The sequence below is a fragment of the Myotis nattereri genome (genome assembly GCF_964212035.1).
Source record: "Myotis nattereri genome assembly, chromosome: 9".
Taxonomy (NCBI): Eukaryota; Metazoa; Chordata; class Mammalia; order Chiroptera; family Vespertilionidae; genus Myotis; species Myotis nattereri.
This window is the reverse complement of record NC_138084.1, coordinates 18,233,984-18,254,954: the sequence shown is the minus strand read 5'-3', so window position 1 is coordinate 18,254,954 and position 20,971 is coordinate 18,233,984. Positions and strand designations below refer to the sequence as shown.

At 37.3% G+C, this 20,971-nt stretch overlaps 3 protein-coding genes across 3 annotated transcripts in view; 2 read left to right on the top strand and 1 right to left on the bottom strand.

Moving 5' to 3' along the window:
• LOC308524758 (olfactory receptor 4A5-like) overlaps positions 1 to 20,971 on the bottom strand; it is a gene marked incomplete at both ends in the record, with an annotated part of 363,276 nt that overhangs the window by 101,857 nt on the left and 240,448 nt on the right. The gene's annotated exons all lie outside the window — the stretch shown is intronic.
• Positions 1,055 to 1,993, top strand: LOC308525209 (olfactory receptor 5AR1-like; the record flags this gene model as incomplete). The annotated part of the gene is made up of 1 exon (XM_081099996.1): positions 1,055 to 1,993. One exon carries the CDS (start codon positions 1,055 to 1,057, stop codon positions 1,991 to 1,993), a length of 939 nt encoding a protein of 312 aa, XP_080956122.1.
• Positions 10,210 to 11,148, top strand: LOC308525217 (olfactory receptor 5AP2-like; the record flags this gene model as incomplete). Its single annotated transcript, XM_081100006.1, has 1 exon — positions 10,210 to 11,148. One exon carries the CDS (start codon positions 10,210 to 10,212, stop codon positions 11,146 to 11,148), a length of 939 nt encoding a protein of 312 aa, XP_080956132.1.

Sequence of the window (20,971 nt, the reverse complement as noted above, 5' to 3'; positions counted from 1 at the left end):
CCTCCCCATGACCAATTCCTTTAAAGCAAAGAAAGGCATATTTCATAGATATTCAAGAAAATTAAGGATGAAAGAAAACAATAAGAAATATTTCAATTTTCAGAGAAATGGTGGCACAGTTCAGACATGATTTCTCTCTGAGGTTATCAGACTATGGACATATAAGGACTGTTATCATGTGTCTGACACATCTGTTCTGTTGGTGAATAGATCATGTGGACTTGAGTTGATTAGAGGAAAGTAACTCACATAGAAATACATCAGGCCTTTCTTATGTCTCTGTCTCCCTTGCTACCAGCATGTCTATGGTCAAGTCCCAAACATTCATTATAATCTCTGCTGAACAGAAGCTGTCGAGGGAGCAAGTTTAGCCCTGGCACATACCACTCTAAGGATCACTCATGGAGACCCTTCCAGCATCTTCTCCAGCAACCACCACCTTCCCTGTTCCACTGGGTTCTGAATCACAGACCATCTCCATCCCTGGTCATTGAGACATGGGACAATGCTATATCCAGAAGTCCACCATATCTTTTCCCTCCCCACAAGTAAATGATGAGGGGAAAATGAAGCAATATATTCATATTTGTACCTCTTGCTTAACTATGTTTCTCTATTAAAGGATATAATAATGCTGAAAAACAGCCACAATCTTGTCAGAAATTGTGGATAACTGAACCAATTAATTTACAAACTATTGTCTCCACTATGAAAACATCAATTTCTTAATCTATAACACAGGATTAACAAAAATTATCATAATACTAGTTAGGTTAGTATGGAAATAGCATGATTAAACATAAAAGCGTGCCACAAACTCGCTTTGAAGTGCTACAGAAATTTAAGAGATATTATCATTACCATTTACTGATTTATGTTAGATTGCATATACTTCCAAAGAATCAGATGTCCTCGTGAAGTCCTAGCATTGTTTACTTCTTTTTCTAATTACTAAATAACAGAAAGAATCCGCCACTTAACCATTAAGATAGATGATGTTAACTCTCCACATCCATTTCGGTCCTCCACAGCCAGGGGTTTCCAGACCTGAGTGATGGCTGCTGAGAACTGCACTGTGTTTGCTGACTTCATACTCCTAGGACTTTCTGGCAGACAGGATGTGCAGCGGGGGCTCTTTGTGCTCTTCCTGCTGGTTTATGGCATCACCGTGATCGCCAATCTAGGGATGATCCTGCTGATCAACATGGACCCCAGCCTCCACACGCCCATGTATTATTTCCTGAGCAACCTGTCTTTCTGTGATGTCTGCTACTCCTCCACTGTCGCTCCCAAAATGCTAGCTGATTTCTTATCTGACCAAAAAAGGATTCCATACAATTTGTGCTTTCTTCAGATGTTTCTTTTTGGGTTCTTTGCAGCTGTGGAATGTGTCATGCTGTCTGTCATGGCATATGACCGTTATGTAGCCATCTGTAATCCACTTCTTTATACAACTGCCATGTCCAGGAGGGTGTGCCTCCGGCTTGTGGCCACTGCCTACATTGCAGGTTTGATGGATATGACCATCTTCACCTCTTGCACTTTTCCATTATCATTGTGTAATTCCAATGTCATCAATCACTTCTTCTGTGACATCCCACCCTTACTAGCCCTCTCTTCCTCAGATACAACCATCACTGAAACAGTGTTGACCATTTCCTGTAGCTGTGTTGTGGGATCCAGCATCATCACTGTCCTCCTCTCCTACAGCTACATCATAACCACCATCCTTAGAATGAACTCAGCAGAGGGCAGACACAAAGCCTTCTCTACCTGTGCCTCCCACTTAACCGCTGTGGGGATATTTTTTGGTACGCTCTTGTTCATGTATTTCAGACCCAACTCCAGTTATTCCTTGGACACGGACAAAGTGGCTTCTGTTTTCTACACAGTTGTCATCCCCATGTTAAACCCACTGATCTACAGCTTAAGGAATAAGGATGTGAAAGGTGCCCTGAGAAAAGCACTAGGCACTAAGTTATGTCCTGGGTGACAGCATGTTAACTCAAAGTATTTTTAATTCAGAGATGTTGAGAGCTCAAGTTCAGGTACTTTGACAAGTGTCCTGTAGTCTCGCCAGTACAATTCTGGATATTTCTTTATCTATCTTTGTGCTTAAATTAAGTATAGGAAACACTCACTCTTAATCTTTTCAAACTAAGGAAGAGTAGCAATTGTTTCATTATATTGTTTTGCAAAGAGAGTCTTTTTATACCACTTTCTCTATTCATGGGTATGTCCCAGAGAGATACAGGCATAGTCACATCTCTCCCCCCCCACCCCATCTCAATTAATTTATCCTCCTTAAAGTTCCATTTTTAAAAAATGAGTTTTATAAACTTGCTTAACCAGAAGGGAGTTTTGGCGGCTTAATTTAGCTCATTTTTTGGCTTCTTCCTATGTACTAGCATCATACTATATGTTTTACATCATAACACCTAGAAGTAATAAGTAGTAAATAATAAGAATAAATTTAAATCCTCCTGCCTAACTCTAAGTTCCATAAATACAAGGCCTTTTCATGTCTTGTTCACCATTATTTCTACTTTTCTATTTACAATGCTCACTTTCAGGATACCATTCAAAAACATTCATAGCAGAAATATTTACAATAGCCAAGATTTGGAAGCAGCCTAAGTGCCCATCAGTAGATGAGTAGACAAAAAAAGTGGTGGTACATTTACACAATGTAATACTACTCAGCCACACACAAAAAAGCAATCTTACCTTCTGCAACAGCATAGATGGACCTGAAGATTATTATGCTATGTGAAATAAGCCAATTAGAGAAAGGCAAGTACCATATGGTTTCACTTATATGTGGAATCTAGTGAACAAAATAACCTAACGGACACAGACTCATGGATACAGAGAAGACTGACAGCTGTCAGAGGGGAGAAAGTTGGGGGCTAGATCAGAAGGGTGAGGGATTAAGCAAAAGAAAAAAAAGAAAGACTCCTGGACACAGACAACAGTGCTATGATTACCAGAGGGAAGGGGGTGGAGGGCGGGAGGAGAAGGTAAAGGGGAGATAAATGGTGATGGAAAGAGGCTTGACTTGGGAAAGAGACTTGACTTGGGGTGGTAAGCACACAATACAATATACAGATGATGTTTTATAGAATTGTATACCTGAAACCTGTATTTTATTAACCAATGTCAACCTAATGAATGCAATTAAAAATTATTGATTGAACGAATGTGTGTTCCCCTGCAAGACTGATATAGAAAGGAGCCTTAATCAATGAAGAAGAAAAAAAACTTTGTTTTATCTTATTTTTGTATGTTCATCTTACACAAAATCCACCTGTACTTTTTCTTGTGGCCCAAGCTGTGTAAGTGTCAGAGACCAGGATCATTTGATGTAGAGAACTTCTTGGATCTTTCATTTCTAAACATTCTGTCACAGGGATCAGCAGGATCAGCAGTTCTAGATTAAAGTTTTTAAATTTTTAATTGATTTTAAAGACGGGGAGAGAGAAAGAGAGAGGAACATCGATGTGAGAGATACATCCATTGGTTGCCTCCCATAGGCACTCTGACCAAGGAGGAACCCACAACCTAGGTGTGTGCCCTGATGGGAAATTAAACTTGCAACCTTCTGGTGCACAGGACTATGTTCCAACCAACTGAGCCACACCAGTCAAGGAAGCAACTCTAGATTATATTGCACTTCATAGTCTTGACATCAGACTGTGGCTTTTCCTTCTAGTCCTCACTTTGGAGAACAGATACATGTTCTTGACAACTACACAGAAACTTCAGGAATGAAGTTGGGGGATATGGGACCTTGACTATCTCTAATGGCTACTAGAAAAAAGAATTTTATCTCCCTTTACATGTTCATGGAATTATGCTAGTTATTTTTTTAAAAAAGAAATGAAATGCCCAGAGTTATTAACAAAAATTTATGTTCAATGAAATGAAACAAAGAACAAATATTATTTACACTGCTATTATATTTGCAATGACTTAAATTGGTTTTCTGTGTATCTGTGAAATAAATTGAAACTGTATTCTGAACACAATTTTAATAGTAGTCATTACTTAGTGGTTGGATGTTGAGAGATGCTAAAATCTATTTTAATAACTTAAGGTGATTGTACATGAGGTTTATACTATTATTGATTAGCTGTTAATCCAGTTATGGAGAACATTATACAAATTCAGGTTTTCGGAGTACTCAATTATTATTATGCCTAAATAAAATGTACAGAGTAGTCATTATTGTAGTAGTCATTAATCTGCTTTCCAAACTAGAGAGAGTATTAATAAATTCAATTTCAAAAAGTTCTTTTTATACACCTTTTCTCTGTTCATGGGTATGCCCCAGTGAATATCATAACCTCTCCACCTATGTCAATTCAAATTACTCTTATTATGATTCAATTTTGGTAATGAGTTTAATAAATTTGTTCAGGTAGAATCCAGTATTAGTGGATAATAAGAGGTATGTTTGTATCCTTCCTATGTACCAGGATTAGCTTATAAATATTCCATCATCACAGAAATATATAAGTAGTAAAAATTGACTAAGAAAATTTAAAAAGCTGCTGCTCCAACTCATAGTCCATAAATGGAAGTCCCTTTTCTGCCTGTTCACAATATTTCTACTTTACTATTTATAATGTTCAGCTCGCACATGACATTTTAAAACATTTATTGAATAAATGAATGACTGTCCCCTACAAAATTGAGCATTGGGATATTCATCCCCAAAAAATTCATTTTTATTTTAGAGTTTTTGTAATTTTTTTTAAAATCTCAATTTGTTTTATTTGATTCTAGTATGTCATCTGACAGAGATTCATCTGTATGCTTCATTTGGCCTCAGCTGAGTAAGTATCAGGGGCAGGGATCATTTGATGTAGAGAACTTCTCAGATCCTCTATTTCTCCTCACTCTGCCCCAATTATATCAGCAGGCATCCCCAGGATCAGCAGCTCTAGATTTATATTGCACTTCAGAGTCTCCCCATCAGCCTGTGGATTTCCCTTCTTTCCCTCATTCTGGTGAACAGATATGGTCCTATTGACAACTCTAAAAAGCTGCGTAAATGAAGGATGGGGGTAAAGGAGCAGGGCATTCTCTAATGTCACTGGACAAAAGGTCTCACATTGGTATTCAATTTGCAACAATATATATTTGCTTTCTTAACACCAGAGATAGGGAATGCAGAGCTAGGAAGGTTGTATAAACAAAACTTGTTACTTCTTCAGTCTTCCTGTCTTAAACCCTTTTGTCTTGTCAATTCCTCAATTTTTCACATGTTTGTTGTGTACTTGTATTAAAGGTACATACTCTGCGTCCTTTGTCCACCTCTTTGAGTCTCGCATTTGGTATGGGTCCCTCTCCATGCAAAATTCAATTTGTCTTTCTCCTGTTAATTTGTGTGTTGCCAATTTCCTATTAGGCCAGTCAAAAAAAAAAAAAAAACCATAAGAGGAGAAGGAAAAAGTTTGCCACCCTTACACAGTCAAAAAAAAAAAATCCTTGCAATGAGGGCAATTGATGTGTACTTGTGGGAAGGAATCCAACAATAACTAATGAAAATAGTAATATGTGAGGCGACCATATTCCTAAGTGAGAAGTGAAGGAGGTGTTTCAGAAGTGGAAGAAACAGGATAAACAATGAAAAGCAGATCAAAATCTAAGTTCATCAGAAATCTGCTTTCACTGGAAGAGAATGTAGACTCATGGTAGCCATGAAGCACAGCATTCAAATAAAGTCTGGTAAATGTCTGACACTGACCAATTTAGTCAAGGGAGTGAAGTATTAAAGTTGAACCTTTGCTAAAGTTGTTGCAGCATTCACAGGGGAAAACACAGAGGCGGAATCTAATTAATCATATTCTCACAACACAGAAGAGTGGAGGCAGAGGCTTTAGAGATTTGTCCCAATAGTCTCTGAGGTAGAAATAAAATGCAATCTGCCTATTGTTGATGTACCGGAGATAAGGACAGAAAGACTTGCTCATTTAAGGTAGGTTTCCAAATGGCTTAAATTAAAGAATGCAGGGCAAAGAAAAACCTTACTTTTGGAAAAATGAAGAATCCAGGTTTCGGAATTTGGCTAATGAATCATTTTATATCTGCTTACTCAGTTAAATAAATTCTTCCTTCTAATGGCCAAACAATGATATTTCTTTGTTAGACCTGTGTGAATTCCTCTGACCACATTTATCATTATTATAAGAAAGTTAAATATTTTATTTATATTTTAATAAAGGTTAATAAGTAAACCATTACCTTTTATCACTATACAAGAGATATCGCTGCATGCATAAATTTAAGATTTGCTCTGTGTTTTGCAAATAATAGAGATAACACATTAAAAGTATCCAGGCCATAGTTTTTGTCTAAACAAATAAAAATTAGACCACTGCCCAAATTCAAATTTTCATATATCAATAGACACACATAACTATAATAATTTTTATAGAAACAAGACAGAATCCTATGTAGCTCAAGAACATTTATTTTTCCTGTACCTATTTTCATTTAAATGGAACAGGCAGCTTAAAATAAAAAGATATGTCAATTTCCACATTTTATTTTGTTTATACTTCTTTTTATCACATCTCTTTGATTTGAAAGGGAATATGTCCTTTTGGCAAAGATCAGTCATACAAATGGGTTCTAAGTGCTTCCACAAACCAGGGAAGGTAAGTGATAGAATACTGCAAAACGTGTTTCAGTTTCAGTAAACACTATGATGCCACACACCAAAACAAAAGCATAAAAAGTTTCATTTAGGTGAGCAAAGGGGGCAGGAGGGATGGAGACATCTGCAATAGTGTCAACAATAAACATAAAATAATAAAAGAAAAAAGATAATTTTTTTCATTTACTAACATATGCAGTACCATTGTCAGTGATAAAACTAGACTTTTTTTGTTAGTGAAAATCTATCACATTGGACATCTATTAATGTTAAAGCGTTAGACCAGTGGTTGGCAAACTGCGGCTCGCAAGCCACATGCGGCTCTTTGGCCCCTTGAGTGTGGCTCTTCCTAAGCCTTAGGAGTACCCTAATTAAGTTAATAACAATGTACCTACCTATATAGTTTAAGTTTAAAAAATTTGGCTCTCAAAAGAAATTTCAATCATTGTACTGTTGATATTTGGTTCTGTTGACTAATGAGTTTGTCGATGACTGCAGACTATCTCTGAAATGCTTATGTTCTTTTTTTAGTTCAGAGTTTAGTGCAGGGATGTGTTCATTCTGAAAATTCATTTGCCTTTTAAAAAAAATGGAACATGATTATATTTAATACGCAACTTCCGTTCAACCAAAAAGTAAAACGCTACAGTAAAATAATAACAAAAATAGGGCATGAGAAATGATTAACATCTTTAATCTTAACCAAGCTCTTAGAAACCAGTAACAGAGAGACTATAATCCAAGAAAATTGGAAAAAAGAAAATGAAATAATACAAGTGATAATCACAGGATTCAGCATTTATGATGATTGTGCTAACCAGTGACAGAATAATTAATCTGCAATATCACACTGTCACCAAATAAAAACACTGACATCTAATGTTTTTCAGTTTTGAACAGTGGTGTACAGTTTTAACTCTCATAACTGAACACTGGGAGACAGATTGATGAGTAATATCTACAATTAGGGGGAAAGATAGTTTTTAATTAAAATATAAATTTTGAATATGCTTTGCCCTGGCAATGCTAATTCATTGAAATTATTTCAGTAAATTAGTTGACCAAATTCAAAATGAGTTATATAAAAGCATGTTTAATGCAGAGAAAATATGTCGTTAGTATATGCACTCTAAAACACTACTTGCTTATCAATTTATTAACACAAAGGAAATGTATAAAATCCAATAGTAGATAATAGTGTAGGGCGTACAGAAAAAAAATAAGTATATGACTTCAAAAAGTATAAATATACATATGTATAAATTTAAGTGGTTTTATAAAAGCAAGGGTTATCTACTATCAGATTGTAGACAACTACAGGAATCCATTTTTTATCTTAAATCTTTAGCAGTTTACTTTACACAATATGGCTTCAAGATATGCTTTTGAAATTAGTAACGCATACTAAATTCACATAATGTTCAATTAAATTGTTTTTTTATGTTGTTAAAACACTACATTGCTTATAGTACAGAGGTATTTTGTGCAACCTACAGTGCTTTCTTTTCCTGTTTCATGGAACAGGGAGCCTTAACTAAACCTGGTTTCCTTGGTAGCATTGTCATGCATTTATATGATAACTAGAGGCCCATCCTGCGATTGAAATCTCGCAAGGAGGGAACCCCCCCCCCCCCACACACACACCCTCCAAACCCCCACCCCCGCCTGCAGGCTCTGTGGGAGTCAGGCCAGACCAGCACCCCGGTTGGCCAGGACCCAAGCCTGACTTCCGCCCCAGGCTCCCCCTGTCTCCCTGCCTGTGTTTGCTCCCGGCCACTGGAGTTGCCTTGCCAGCTCAGGCAGGCGCCGCCCCCTCCCCCTCCGCACCCCCCCCCCCCCGCCCCATCTTTGTCTCCATCTCTGCTCTGGGGGCCTCACCTGCACACACAACCTCCTCCTGTCCAGTCGTGACCTATTATGGCATCCCGGCCTAATTTGCATATTACTTCTTTTTATATATATAGATTATATATATATATATAGATGGCCATCTCTCAGGATCAGACAACCATTTTCTGGAAGAAAGACTTTATATAGACAATTGTTCATTTAGTATTAGGCTTAAGGACACCAGCGGTATCAGGAAAGCCATGTAGAGACAGATATATTTTATTTATTTAATTTAAACGCATGCACATAGATATAATCACAATGAAATGTCAGCATAGATTGGGAGGTAGTAGCTCATTTTTAATTATTTTAAAATTTTAACCTCTATTTTTGTACATTTAAAAAATAGATTTGTTTTTACATGGAAAACATTTGTTGATGACATGTCTAGAGAATTTTACCAAGGGTTTGGAATACTGCACATTGATCACTAGACCCACATTCATATGTTCTTTTTCTCACATTTATCTACCCTCAACTCCACTTTATATTCCCACAGAATTAAGGAGGTCACACGTGATATTATATACAATGTGACTGATTGGGTAAAATATGGCAGTGGAACATAGAATTGGATTGGCCCCTCCAAAGCCACCAACAACACCGAAGAGAGGAGAAATTTGGAGATCTTCACATGAAATAAGAGTCTATGAAAACAAAAAAACAAAATTAGAATTTCTAGGGAATTGGTGTGAGGGTATAGAGTAGATATGAATCTTTCTAGAATAAAGGGATTGTGCATCGGTGAATATTTTTAAATGTCCTGGAATTCTGATCTGTTGGTGAATAATAGATTATGTGGACTCCAGTAAATTAGAGTTGAAGGGTTCACATGGTAGTCCATACTCTCTTTCTTTCTTCTAGGTCACCTGTGCAATAGTATCCCAAAAGGTTTCCATCACTTCCCCTGAGCAACAGCTGCTGTTAGAGGAGGCATGGTTACGCTGGCATATTCCTGACTGTGAACCCTAACATAACGTTCTCTGGATCCTCCAAAACTACTCCAGCAAGCACCACCCTCACTGCTCCACTGGGTCCTGGATCACAGACCATTTCTATCCCTTGTTTGTTAAGGCTGGATAGGACCTGAGGGGCTGATGGGGTATTGGGGGAATGTTATATGTAGGAACCGGTAATCACTCTGCCTGCTTCACAAATGGACTGATGAAGAAATAACAAAGAAATGCGTTCATTACCTGAACCTCTCACTAACTACACTTCTCTAGTACAGGAAAGAATAGTTCTATAACACTAAAAAGAAAAACATTCTTGTCAGAATATATGAGTTATCTGGACCAAATAATTTTAAGAGCTATTGCCTATACAGAACATTGAGGACATCAAGTTAATAATATAAGATAGAAGTAGTAAAAATTATCATAAGTACTACAAAGGTTGGTATGAAAATAGCATGATTGATTTTTAATGAAACTACGCTGCAAACTCTATCAAGTGCAATACAAATGTAGGCATTATTATTAGCATAACCACGTCCACAATTTGTAATAAATTGGGTATGTTTCAAGGAGAGTCATTTTACCTAAAGCATACTTAGCAATGTTTATCTCTTCTTCCAGTTACTGAAAAATAGTACTATGATGTCAACCCCACTTCCACTTCCTTCTTTAACACAAAGGGGTTTCCAGGCCTGAGTGATGGCTGCTGAGAACTGCACTGTGTTTGCTGACTTCATACTCCTAGGACTCTCTGGCAGACAGGATGTGCAGCGGGGGCTCTTTGTGCTCTTCCTGCTGGTTTATGGCATCACCGTGATCGCCAATCTAGGGATGATCCTGCTAATCAACATGGACCCCAGCCTCCACACGCCCATGTATTATTTCCTGAGCAACCTGTCTTTCTGTGATGTCTGCTACTCCTCCACTATAGCTCCCAAGATGCTAGCTGATTTCTTATCTGAGCAAAAAAGGATTCCATACAATTTATGCTTTCTTCAGATGTTTCTTTTTGGGTTCTTTGCAGCTGTGGAATGTGTCATGCTGTCTGTCATGGCATATGACCGTTATGTAGCCATCTGTAATCCACTTCTTTATATAACTGCCATGTCCAGGAGGGTGTGCCTCTGGCTCGTGGCCACTGCCTACATTGCAGGTTTGATGGATGTAACAATCTTCACCTCTTGCACTTTTCCATTATCATTGTGTAATTCCAATGTCATCAATCACTTCTTCTGCGACATCGCACCTTTATTAGCTCTCTCCTCCTTGAATACAACCATCATTGAAATAGCTACGACCATTTCCTGTAGCTGTGTTGTGGGGTTCAGCATTATCACTGTCCTCCTCTCCTACAGCTACATCATAACCACCATCCTTAGAATGAACTCAGCAGAGGGCAGACACAAAGCCTTCTCTACCTGTGCCTCCCACCTAACCGCTGTGGGGATATTTTTTGGTACGCTCTTGTTCATGTATTTCAGACCCAACTCCAGTTACTCCTTGGACACAGACAAAGTGGCTTCTGTTTTCTACACAGTTGTCATCCCCATGTTAAACCCACTGATCTACAGCTTAAGGAATAAGGATGTGAAAGGTGCCCTGAGAAAAGCACTAGGCACTAAGTTACATTCTGGGTGAAAGCATGTTAACTCAAAGTATTTTTTATTTAGAGATGTTGAGAGCTCAAGTTCAGGTACTTTGACAAGTGTCCTATAGTCTCACCAGTACAATTCTGCCTATTTCTTTATCTATCTCTGTGTCTAAATTGCGTATAAGATACAGTGATTACCAATCTTAATCTCTTCAAATTTAGGAAGAGTAGTAATAGGTTTACTCTACTGTTTTGCAAAGAGGGTCTTTTTATACCACTCTCTCTATTCATGAGTATCTTCCAAAGAAATATGGGCATAGTCTCATCTCCCTCCATGCCAATTAAATGTATTCTCCATAAAGCTCCATTTTTCAACACAATGAGTTTAATAAATTTTCTCAGTCACAAGGGAGTTTTAGTGGTTTAAGTTAGATGTTGTTTTTTTGTTTGTTTTTTGTCTTCTTCCTATGTACTGGCATCAGACTGTAAATTTTACATCATAACACTTAGAAGTAATAAGTAGTAAATAAATAATAATATAAATTTAAATTTTCTTGCCCTAACTCAAAGGTTTATAAGTGCAAAGCCCTTGCCTGACTTGTTCACCATTATTTCTACTTTGCTATTTACTATGTTCATTTTCAGGATGCCATTCAAAAACTTTCATTGCAGCAATGTTTACAAATAGCCGAGATTTGGAAGCAGCCCAAGTTCCCATCAGTAGGTGAGTAGATAAAACAGCTGTGGTACATTTACACAATGTAATACTACTCAGCCACATACACACACAACAGAAGATAATATTACCTTTTGCAACAACAATAGGACCGGAGATTATTATGCTAAGTGAAACAAGTCAATTAGAGAAAGGCAAGTACCACATGATTTCACTTACCAGTACATATGGAATCTCATGAACAAAATAAACCAACTAAATGGAAACAGATTCATGGACACAGAACAAACAGCTGTCAGAGGGGATAGAGTTGGGGGCTGGATGCAGAGGATGAGCAATTAAGCAAATAAAAAAAGGAAAGGCTCATGGACCAGACAACAGTATGGTGATTACCAGAGGATCAGGGTGGAGGGGGTAGGAGAGGATAAAGGGAGGGTAAATGAGATGAAAGGAGACTTGACCCGGGATGGTAAACGCACAATACAATATACTAGTATAGCAGATATATTGTAGAACTGTATACCTGAGACCTGTATTTTATTAACCAACGTCAACCCACTAAATTCAATAAAAAATTATTGAAGGAATGCATGTATGTCCCCTGCAAGACTGATATAAAAAGGAGCCTTTGGCACTAGCTGATTTGGCTCAGTGGATAGAGTGTCAGCCCTTGGACTGAAAGGTCCAGGGTTCGGTTCTGGTCAAGGGCACATACTTTGGTGCAGGCTCCGTCCCTCGCCATGGTCTCTGGGGTGAGTGTGGGAGGCAACCAACTGATGTGTCTCTCTCACATAGTTGTTTCTCTCTGTCTCTCCCCCTCCCTTCCACTCTCTCTAAAAATCAATGGGAAAATATCCTCAGTGAGGATTAACAAAAAAATAAAAAGGAGTTTTATCAATGAAGAAGAAAAAGAACTTTCTTTATTTTATTCTAATATGTTCATCTTCACAAAATTCACCTGTATTTGTTCCTTTGGCCTAAGCTGAGTATCAGATAAGAAATTATTTTATGTAAAGAACTTTTTGGATCTGTTAATTCTGATCATTCTGTACCAAGGATCATCAGGATCAGCAGTTCTAGATTTTAAATTATTTTAATTGATTTTAGAGAGAGGTGAAGGAAGAAAGAGAGAGAGAAAGAGAGAGAGAGAGAGACCCATGTGAAAGAGATACATCAATTGGTTGCCTTCCATATGTGCCCTGACTAGGCATGGAATCCTCAACCTAGGTGTGTGCCCTGACCAAGAATTGAACCTGTGACCATCTGTCTCATGGGAGGACACTCCAACCAACTGAGCTACCTGGACAGGGCAGCAGTTCTAGATTTATATTGAACTTGTTATTCTTCACATCATACTGTGTTTTTCCCTTCTTGCCCTCACTCTGGAGAATAGATACATGCTCTTGACAATTATACAGAAACTGCATGAATGAAGTGGGTGGTAAAGGACCTTGACCTACTCTAATGGCTACTAGAAAAAAAGAACTTTACCTCACTTTACATTTTCATAGAATGTACTAATTAATTAAAAACATAAAATGCCCAGAGTGATTAACAAAATTTGTTTAGAAAACTGAAATGCCCTAGGTTATTAACAATAATTTATGTTCAATGAAATAAAACAAAGAACAAAATAATATTTACATTAGTATTTCATTTGCAATGAGTTAAAATGATTTTCTGTGTATCTGTGAAATAAACTGAAACTGTACTCTAAACACGATTTCAATAGTGGTCATTACTTTATGGTTGGATGTTAAGCAATGCTAAAATCTATTTTAATAACTTACAATAAGTTATTGTACATGATGTTTGTACTATTATCCATTATCTATTAATCTAGTTATGAAAAACATTATAAAATTTCAGGTTTTCAGAGTATTCATTCATTTATTGTAGAAATATGGAGGTTCTCTCTGCTTCCTGGAGGACAGAGTTATAGGTTATACAAGGTTTTTCATTTAGGTTTTTCATATATATCCCTTTAATGTATAAAATGCACTTAATGTTATGTGCTTAAAACAGCGTAAGAATGAAATAACATTAAAACATGCAATTTTCAGCTGGTTATTTTACTTATTGAACACAGTTTTAAGACAAAATAAAAATATTTTACTATGTTTTAAATATATTTTCCTGGGTTTTGACTTTCTTATCTCCGAAGTATATTTAGATGAATCAATGTATTATTCTATATTCAAAATAGTATAAAAAAGATACCAGCATTAGAGAGAGAAAGGAAGAGTGGTAACGGTTCACTAGTACCATAATGTAGCAAATTCACAATTCACAATGACAGATTGAAACGCACGTGTGTGATTGGCACCAGCGAGAGCTTTATATATATAGACTAGTGGCCCAGTGCATGAAATTCATACACGTTAAAAGGGAATTAATTAGAGGAAATATTTCAATATTGCTATTTGCCCTTTCTCTTTAATAGAAGTGTCAGAGATGAAAGAAAATTAGTAAAATGTATATGAAAATCTCCCTCCTGTCAGTCTGGGGTGCCACAGGACCCAGAGTCAAGTTCCTGGCAACCCCCATGCCTCAAAATCGCTTGAGACCCATACCCAGCCGTCCCACCCCCATCAAGACTCGTTGGGTGGGTTACGCAGCCTCAGGTCCCCCGCCACATCCCGCCAGACTTGGGAGGGGATGTGAGGCTGGGATGCGAGGGCGGGGCTTGACAGAGATGCAAGCCTCACATCCCCCATCAAGCTCCACCTCCTACTGTTCAGTTGTTACCTGTGATGGCGTGATGACAATTTGCCTATTAGCTTTTTATTATTATGATAAACTTGCTTAATTAGACCTGCTTTCTGATTTAGCTAAACGTTTTCCAGCCCGGTGAAGCACCCCAACTTCTCTTTCAGGTAATTGTCAGCAATACAGCAGTAAATTTCAACATGAAGCAGATTATTATAGTAGGTCACACAGGGAGAACAAAAGGTAAAATATTTAACTGCAGTAGTGATTGACTATATTCTGCGCAGGGAGAAAGACTGCCGTCAGTTTCAAGGTCCACCATTTCTTACTTCTCTTCAGTCAGGTTAGTTTCTAAGCTTTCTAAATGTCCATTTTCTGGCTAATGAAAAGAAAATAGGATTCCACCAAGTCTCCTATGTACCTACTCCAGGACTTCTGTGAGGGTCAAATGAGATGAGGCATGGCAAAACGTTTGGTTAAAGTGTGAAATGTTTGCACCTGCCTATAAAGCAAGTCGTGTTCCTGGGCTGAAGAAACTGCAAGGAGGCTAGTCGCTAGGGAGTGGAAGCTGGGTGTTGCTATGTGACGTCATTACCTGGCGCCCACAGTCACCATTTCTGGGCTGGGCTGGGCTGTGGGCCACATTTTGCACCATGGGATCTCAGCAACATCAGCTGTGATTTAGTGGGCTGTCACTCCAGGGTGGTGACAGGGCCTGTGTCCCACTTGGGGGAAGCCAAGTGTTGCTTTGTGGGTGCCAGGTCTGCGGTGCTGTTTCTCTGTAAATGACCAGTGCATGTCACGGCAGCTCCTGCACTGAGTGTCCGCCCCATGGTGGTCAGTGCACATCATAGTGACGGGTAGGACGGTCGGACACAGCATCTTAGCCTTTTATATATATAGATGCTATTATGAACATGGGATTACCAATATCTTCTCAAGTTAGTGTTATTTTTCCTAGTCATGTACTGACTCTTTTAAAAGAAACATTGCTATTTATTTGAAAGTATAAGAAAACCTGGGATAGAGATTGAAAAACTTTTAACTAAATCTTTATGTTCTCATGATGTATGCAATTTTCTGTCAGTTTTTATATTTTCCTGGGTTTTGACTTTCTTATCTCCGAAGTATATTTAGATGAATTAATGTATTATTCTATATTCAAAATAGTATAAAAAAGAAACCAGCATTAGAGAGAGAAAGGAAGAGTGGCAACGGTTCACTAGTACCATAATGTAGCATTTTCTTATGTTTATCTGATGGTAAATTGCTAGCAATTAGTTAGGAGGTTTGAGATTTGCCTTAGCTATAACTCCCACAGGAGTACATTTGGTGCTTTGGTATTGGGATCATCACATACACAAGGGCAATACATTATGAAAAGACATTAAAACTGGTCACTAAGAGCAATTTTCCAAAAATTGAAAATATATTAATTTCACTGAATTTTGCCTGAGATTATTCTACATGGGAGGATACCCAACCAACTGAACCACATCAACCAGGGCACAGAAATACTTATTGATTGGACTCATTTTGCTATGTGAAATAAATATAATATTGGGTGGGCAGTAGATAGGGACAAAACTAAACAATTCCTAAAAGGTCTGTATTTCTTTCCCCGTCAACTTTTGTGTCTGAAATATTGGACAATAAAACACATTATTATATCTGTCACTTATTCTTTTTTTAATATACTTTACTGATTTTAGAGAGGAAGGGAGATGGAGAGAGAGATAGAAACATCAATGATGAGAGAGAATCATTGATTGGCTGCCTCCTGCACACCCCATACTGGGGATCGAGCCCGCAACCCAGGCATGTGCCCTTGGCCGGAATTGAACCTGACGCTCTATCCATTGAGCCAAACCATCTAGGGCTCTGTCACTTATTCTTGAAAGTCCAAGTGTTCAGCACCCTGGAGCAGACAGAGATGTTGCAATAATCAAGCTCAGTCAGGAGACAGCGCTAGGCCCTCCTGCACACAGAGCTGGATGCAACTAATTTGGTACTGAGGCAGACACTAATGTTTTTATCATTTCTAGTTTAGATTTGTTTATTTCTTTTCCTTTATCTACTGGAAAACATGTTATAAACTCAAAGGCATGTATGAAATACTATGCAAACTTTTAATTTCTTGCATCTATATATTTTAAATGCATGTATACATAAATAAAGGGGAATATAGGAGACAGCAAGCATGGATTGTGGAGGAGGCCAAATATTTTTTGCTTGTTTGTTTTAAATGTTTTACATATACTTTTACATACTCTTTAAAATCTTCATTTTTTTGTTTAAATTCTTTATTGTATAAAGTATTACATAAGTTTCCTTTTTCCCCATTGACCTCTCCCCAGCATTATGCTAAGGGAAATAGGCCAGTGGGAGAAATATAAAAAATCTTCATTTTTAAGTGATCTAATTGTTTACAAAGATGTGCTCCTAGAAGTAATATATAAATGAGTTTATACCAAGAGTTTGGACACCTGCACACTGATTACTAGACCATAATTCAGATTTTCCTTAGCTTTTTTTCATCTACCTTCAACTCACTTTTATATACACTCACAGAACAGAAGAGGACATGTTTTATATTATGTGAAAGATAATAGGTTTGGGTAAAATAAAACAGTGGGACATAAAAGTTAATTGGGCTGGGAAGAAGCAACATTTTTAAAGCAACAGGAAGCAAATTTCAGAGATATTCAAGGAAAATATGGATCCAAAATAAATATATAAAACACATTTTAAACCTAGCAAATTGAGATGGGACATAGTTAAGAAATATATAAGTACTAAATAAATGTATAAGAAAAAATTTGAAAACTGCTCCAACTCAAATCCATAAATGCAAGTCCCTTTTCTGCCTGATTCACAATATTTCTACTTGGCTATTTATAATGTTCAGCTCCCGCATGACATTTTAAAACATATGTTGAATAATGAATGACTGTTCCCTACAAAATTGATGCATTTGAGCCTTGGTACATTCATCCTCCAAAAAATTCCTTTTTATTTTATATTTTATTTTATTTTAGAGCTTTGGTAAATTTTTTTAAAAACCTCGATTCTAGTACGTCATCTTACAGAGATTCATCTGTACTGCTTCATTTGGCCTCAGCTGAGTAAGTATTAGGAGCAGAGATCATTTGATGTAGAGAACTTCTCAGATCCTCTATTTCTCCTCACTCTGCCCCAATTATATCAGCAGGCATCCCCAGGATCAGCAGCTCTAGATTTACATTGCACTTCAGAGTCTTCCCATCAGCCTGTGGATTTCCCTTCTTTCCTTATTCTGATGAACAGCTATGGTCTTATTGACAACTCTAAGAAGCTGGGTAAATGAAGGTTGGGAGTAAAGGAGCAGGGCATTCTCTAATGTCACTGGAAGAAAGGACTCCATCTCCCTTGAGATGTTCACAGCATTGTATTAGTTAAAATTACAGAAAAAAACCTAAAATGCCCAATTTATAAAGTTTCAGTTGTAAAGGAAATTTATTAATAAAAGTATGTATCCTATATAGTAAAGTGGTAATATGCAAATTGACCCTCACACCCTCACATCAAAAGATGGCTGCTCCCATGTCATCACAAGATGGCTGCCACAAGATGGCCTCACCCCACCTCATCACAAGATGGCCACCCCCACATTGTCACAAGATGGCCAGCAGGGGAGGGCAGTTGGGGGGCAACCGTGACTGCAGGGGAGGGCAGTTGGGGCGATCGGGCTGGCAGGGAAGCAGTTAGGTGTCAATCAGGCTGGCAGGGGAGCGATTAAGGGACGATCAGGCTGGCAGGCAGAAATGATTAAGGGCAATCAGGCAGGCAGGCAAGTGGTTAGGAGCCAGTGGTTCTGGATTGTGAGAGGGATGTCCGACTGCAGGTTTACATCCCTTGCAGTTGGACATCCCCCGAGGGGTCCCAGATTGGAGAGGGTACGGGCTGGGCCGAGGGATACCCCCTCTCCAGTGCCCCAATTTTGTGCACCAGGCCTCTAGTTTAAAATAAAAAAGAACAACATAGTATTCATATTGGTATTCAATTTGCAACAATTTCTATTTGCTTTCTTATCACCAGAGATGGGAATTTCAAGCACAGAAAGTTGTGTAAATAAAACTTGTTACTTCTTCACTATCCCAACCCTAAACCCCTTTGTCTTGTCAGTTCCTCAATTTTTCACACATTTGTTGTGTACTTATCTAAAAGGTATATAAACTGCATCCTTTGGTCACCTCTTTGAATCTCACATTTGGTATGGGTCCCCTCTCCATGCAAAATTCTACTTGTCTTTCTCCTGTTAATTTGTGTGATGCCAATTTCCTATTAGGCCAGTCAAAGAAAACAGAAGAGAAGAAGGAAAAAGTTTGCTACCCTTACACAGTCAATAAAAATTCTTGCAATGAGGGCAGTTGATGTGTACTTGTGGGAAGGAATCCAACAATAACTCATAAAGATAGAAATATGTGAGATGACCATATTTCTAAGTGAGAAGTGAAGGAGGTGTTTCAGAAGTGGAGGAAACAGGATAAACAATGAAAAGGAGATGAAAATCTAATTTCATTAGACATCTGCTTTCACGGGAGGAAAATGTAGACCCATGGTGGCCATGAAGCACAGCATTCAAATAAAGTCTGGTAAAAGTCTGATACTGACCAATTTAGTCAAGGGAGTGAAGGATTAAAGTTGAACCTTTGCTAAAGTTGTTGCAGCATTCACAGGGGAAAACACAGAAGTGAAATTCAATTAATCATATTCTCACAACACAGAGGAGTGGAGGCAGAGGCTTTAGAGATTTGTCCCAACAGTCATGAGGTAGAAATAAAATGCAATCTGCCTACTATTGAAGTACCAGAGATAAGGACAGAAAGACTTGCTCATTTCAGGTAGGTTTCTAAATGGCTAACTTTAAAGAATGTAGGGCAAAGAAAAACCTTACTTTTGGAAAAATGAAGAATACAGATTTGGGAATTTGGTTAATGATTCATTTCATATCTGCTTACTCAGTTAAATAAATTTTTCACTTTAATGGCCAGTGATATTTCTTTGTTAGATCTGTGTGAATTTGTCTGACCTGATTTGTCATTAGTATAAGAAAGTTAAATATCTGATTTATATTTTAATAAATGTTGATAAGTAAACCATTACTTTTTCTCACTCTACAAGAGATAGCACTGTACATGTAAATTTAAGGTTTTCTCTTGTGTTTTGCAAATAATAATAGATATAATACATTTTAAAATATCAATATGTTAATCTATATCATAGTTTTAAGACGAGAAAATATAAAAATTAGACAACTGTCCACATTCAAATTTTCATATATCAGCAAATATGCCATAAGCATAGTGATTTTCATAGAAAAAAAAGACAGAATCATATATATCTCAAGAACATTTGTTTTTCCTTTACTTATTTTCATTTAAATTGGAAAGGTAGCTTAAAATAAAAGGATAGGTTAACTTCCGCATTTTATTTTGTTTTCACTTCTTTTTATCACATCTCTTTGGCTTGAAAATGGTTTTGTCCTTTTGTCAAAGGTCAGTCATATAAATGGGTCCTAAGTGCTTCCACAAACCAGGGAATATGAGTGATAACATAATTCTGCTAAATATGTTTCAGGTTTCATTAAACACTAAAATGCCACACACGAAAACAGTAGCATAAAAAGTTTCATTTAGGTGTGCAAAGGGAGGGGGAAGGAAGGGAGATATCTGAAATATTGTCAACCATAAATATAAAGTAATAAAATAAAAAATAATTTTTGTCATTTACTAATATATGAAGTACCATTGTCAGTGATAAAATCAGTCTTTTTCTTTAGTGAAAACACAAATCTACCTATCATATTGGACACATATTAAAGCTTTAGACTGTCTCTGAAATGCTAATGTTCTGTTATTAGTTCAGAGTTTAGTGTAGGGCTGTTTTCATTCTGAAAATTTATTTGCTTTTTTTTAAAAAAAAAAACATGATTATATTTAATATACAACTTTGATACAACCAAAAAGTAAAACACCACAGTAAAATAATAACAAAGAACGCATGGTATTTCATCTGCAATGACTAACAAATGGTTAACATCTTTAGTCATAAACAAGCTCTTAGAAACCAGTAACAGAGAGACTATAATCCAAGGAAACTGGGGGAAAAAATGAAATAATACAAATGATGATCAAGGATTCAGCATTTATGATGATTGTGCTAAACAATGGCAGAATAATTTATCTGAAATATCACGCCATCACAGAATAAAAACACTGACATCTAATGTTTTTCAGTTTTGAATAGTGTTGTACAGTTTTTGTTGTGTGTTTTTTTAAAAAATATATATTTTATTGATTTTTTACAGAAAGGAAGGGAGAGGGATAGAGAGTTAGAAACATTGATCAGCTGCCTCCTGCACACCCCCTACTGGGCATGTGCCCACAACCAAGGTACATGCCCTTGACCAGAATCGAACCTGGAATCCTTGAGTCCACAGGCCG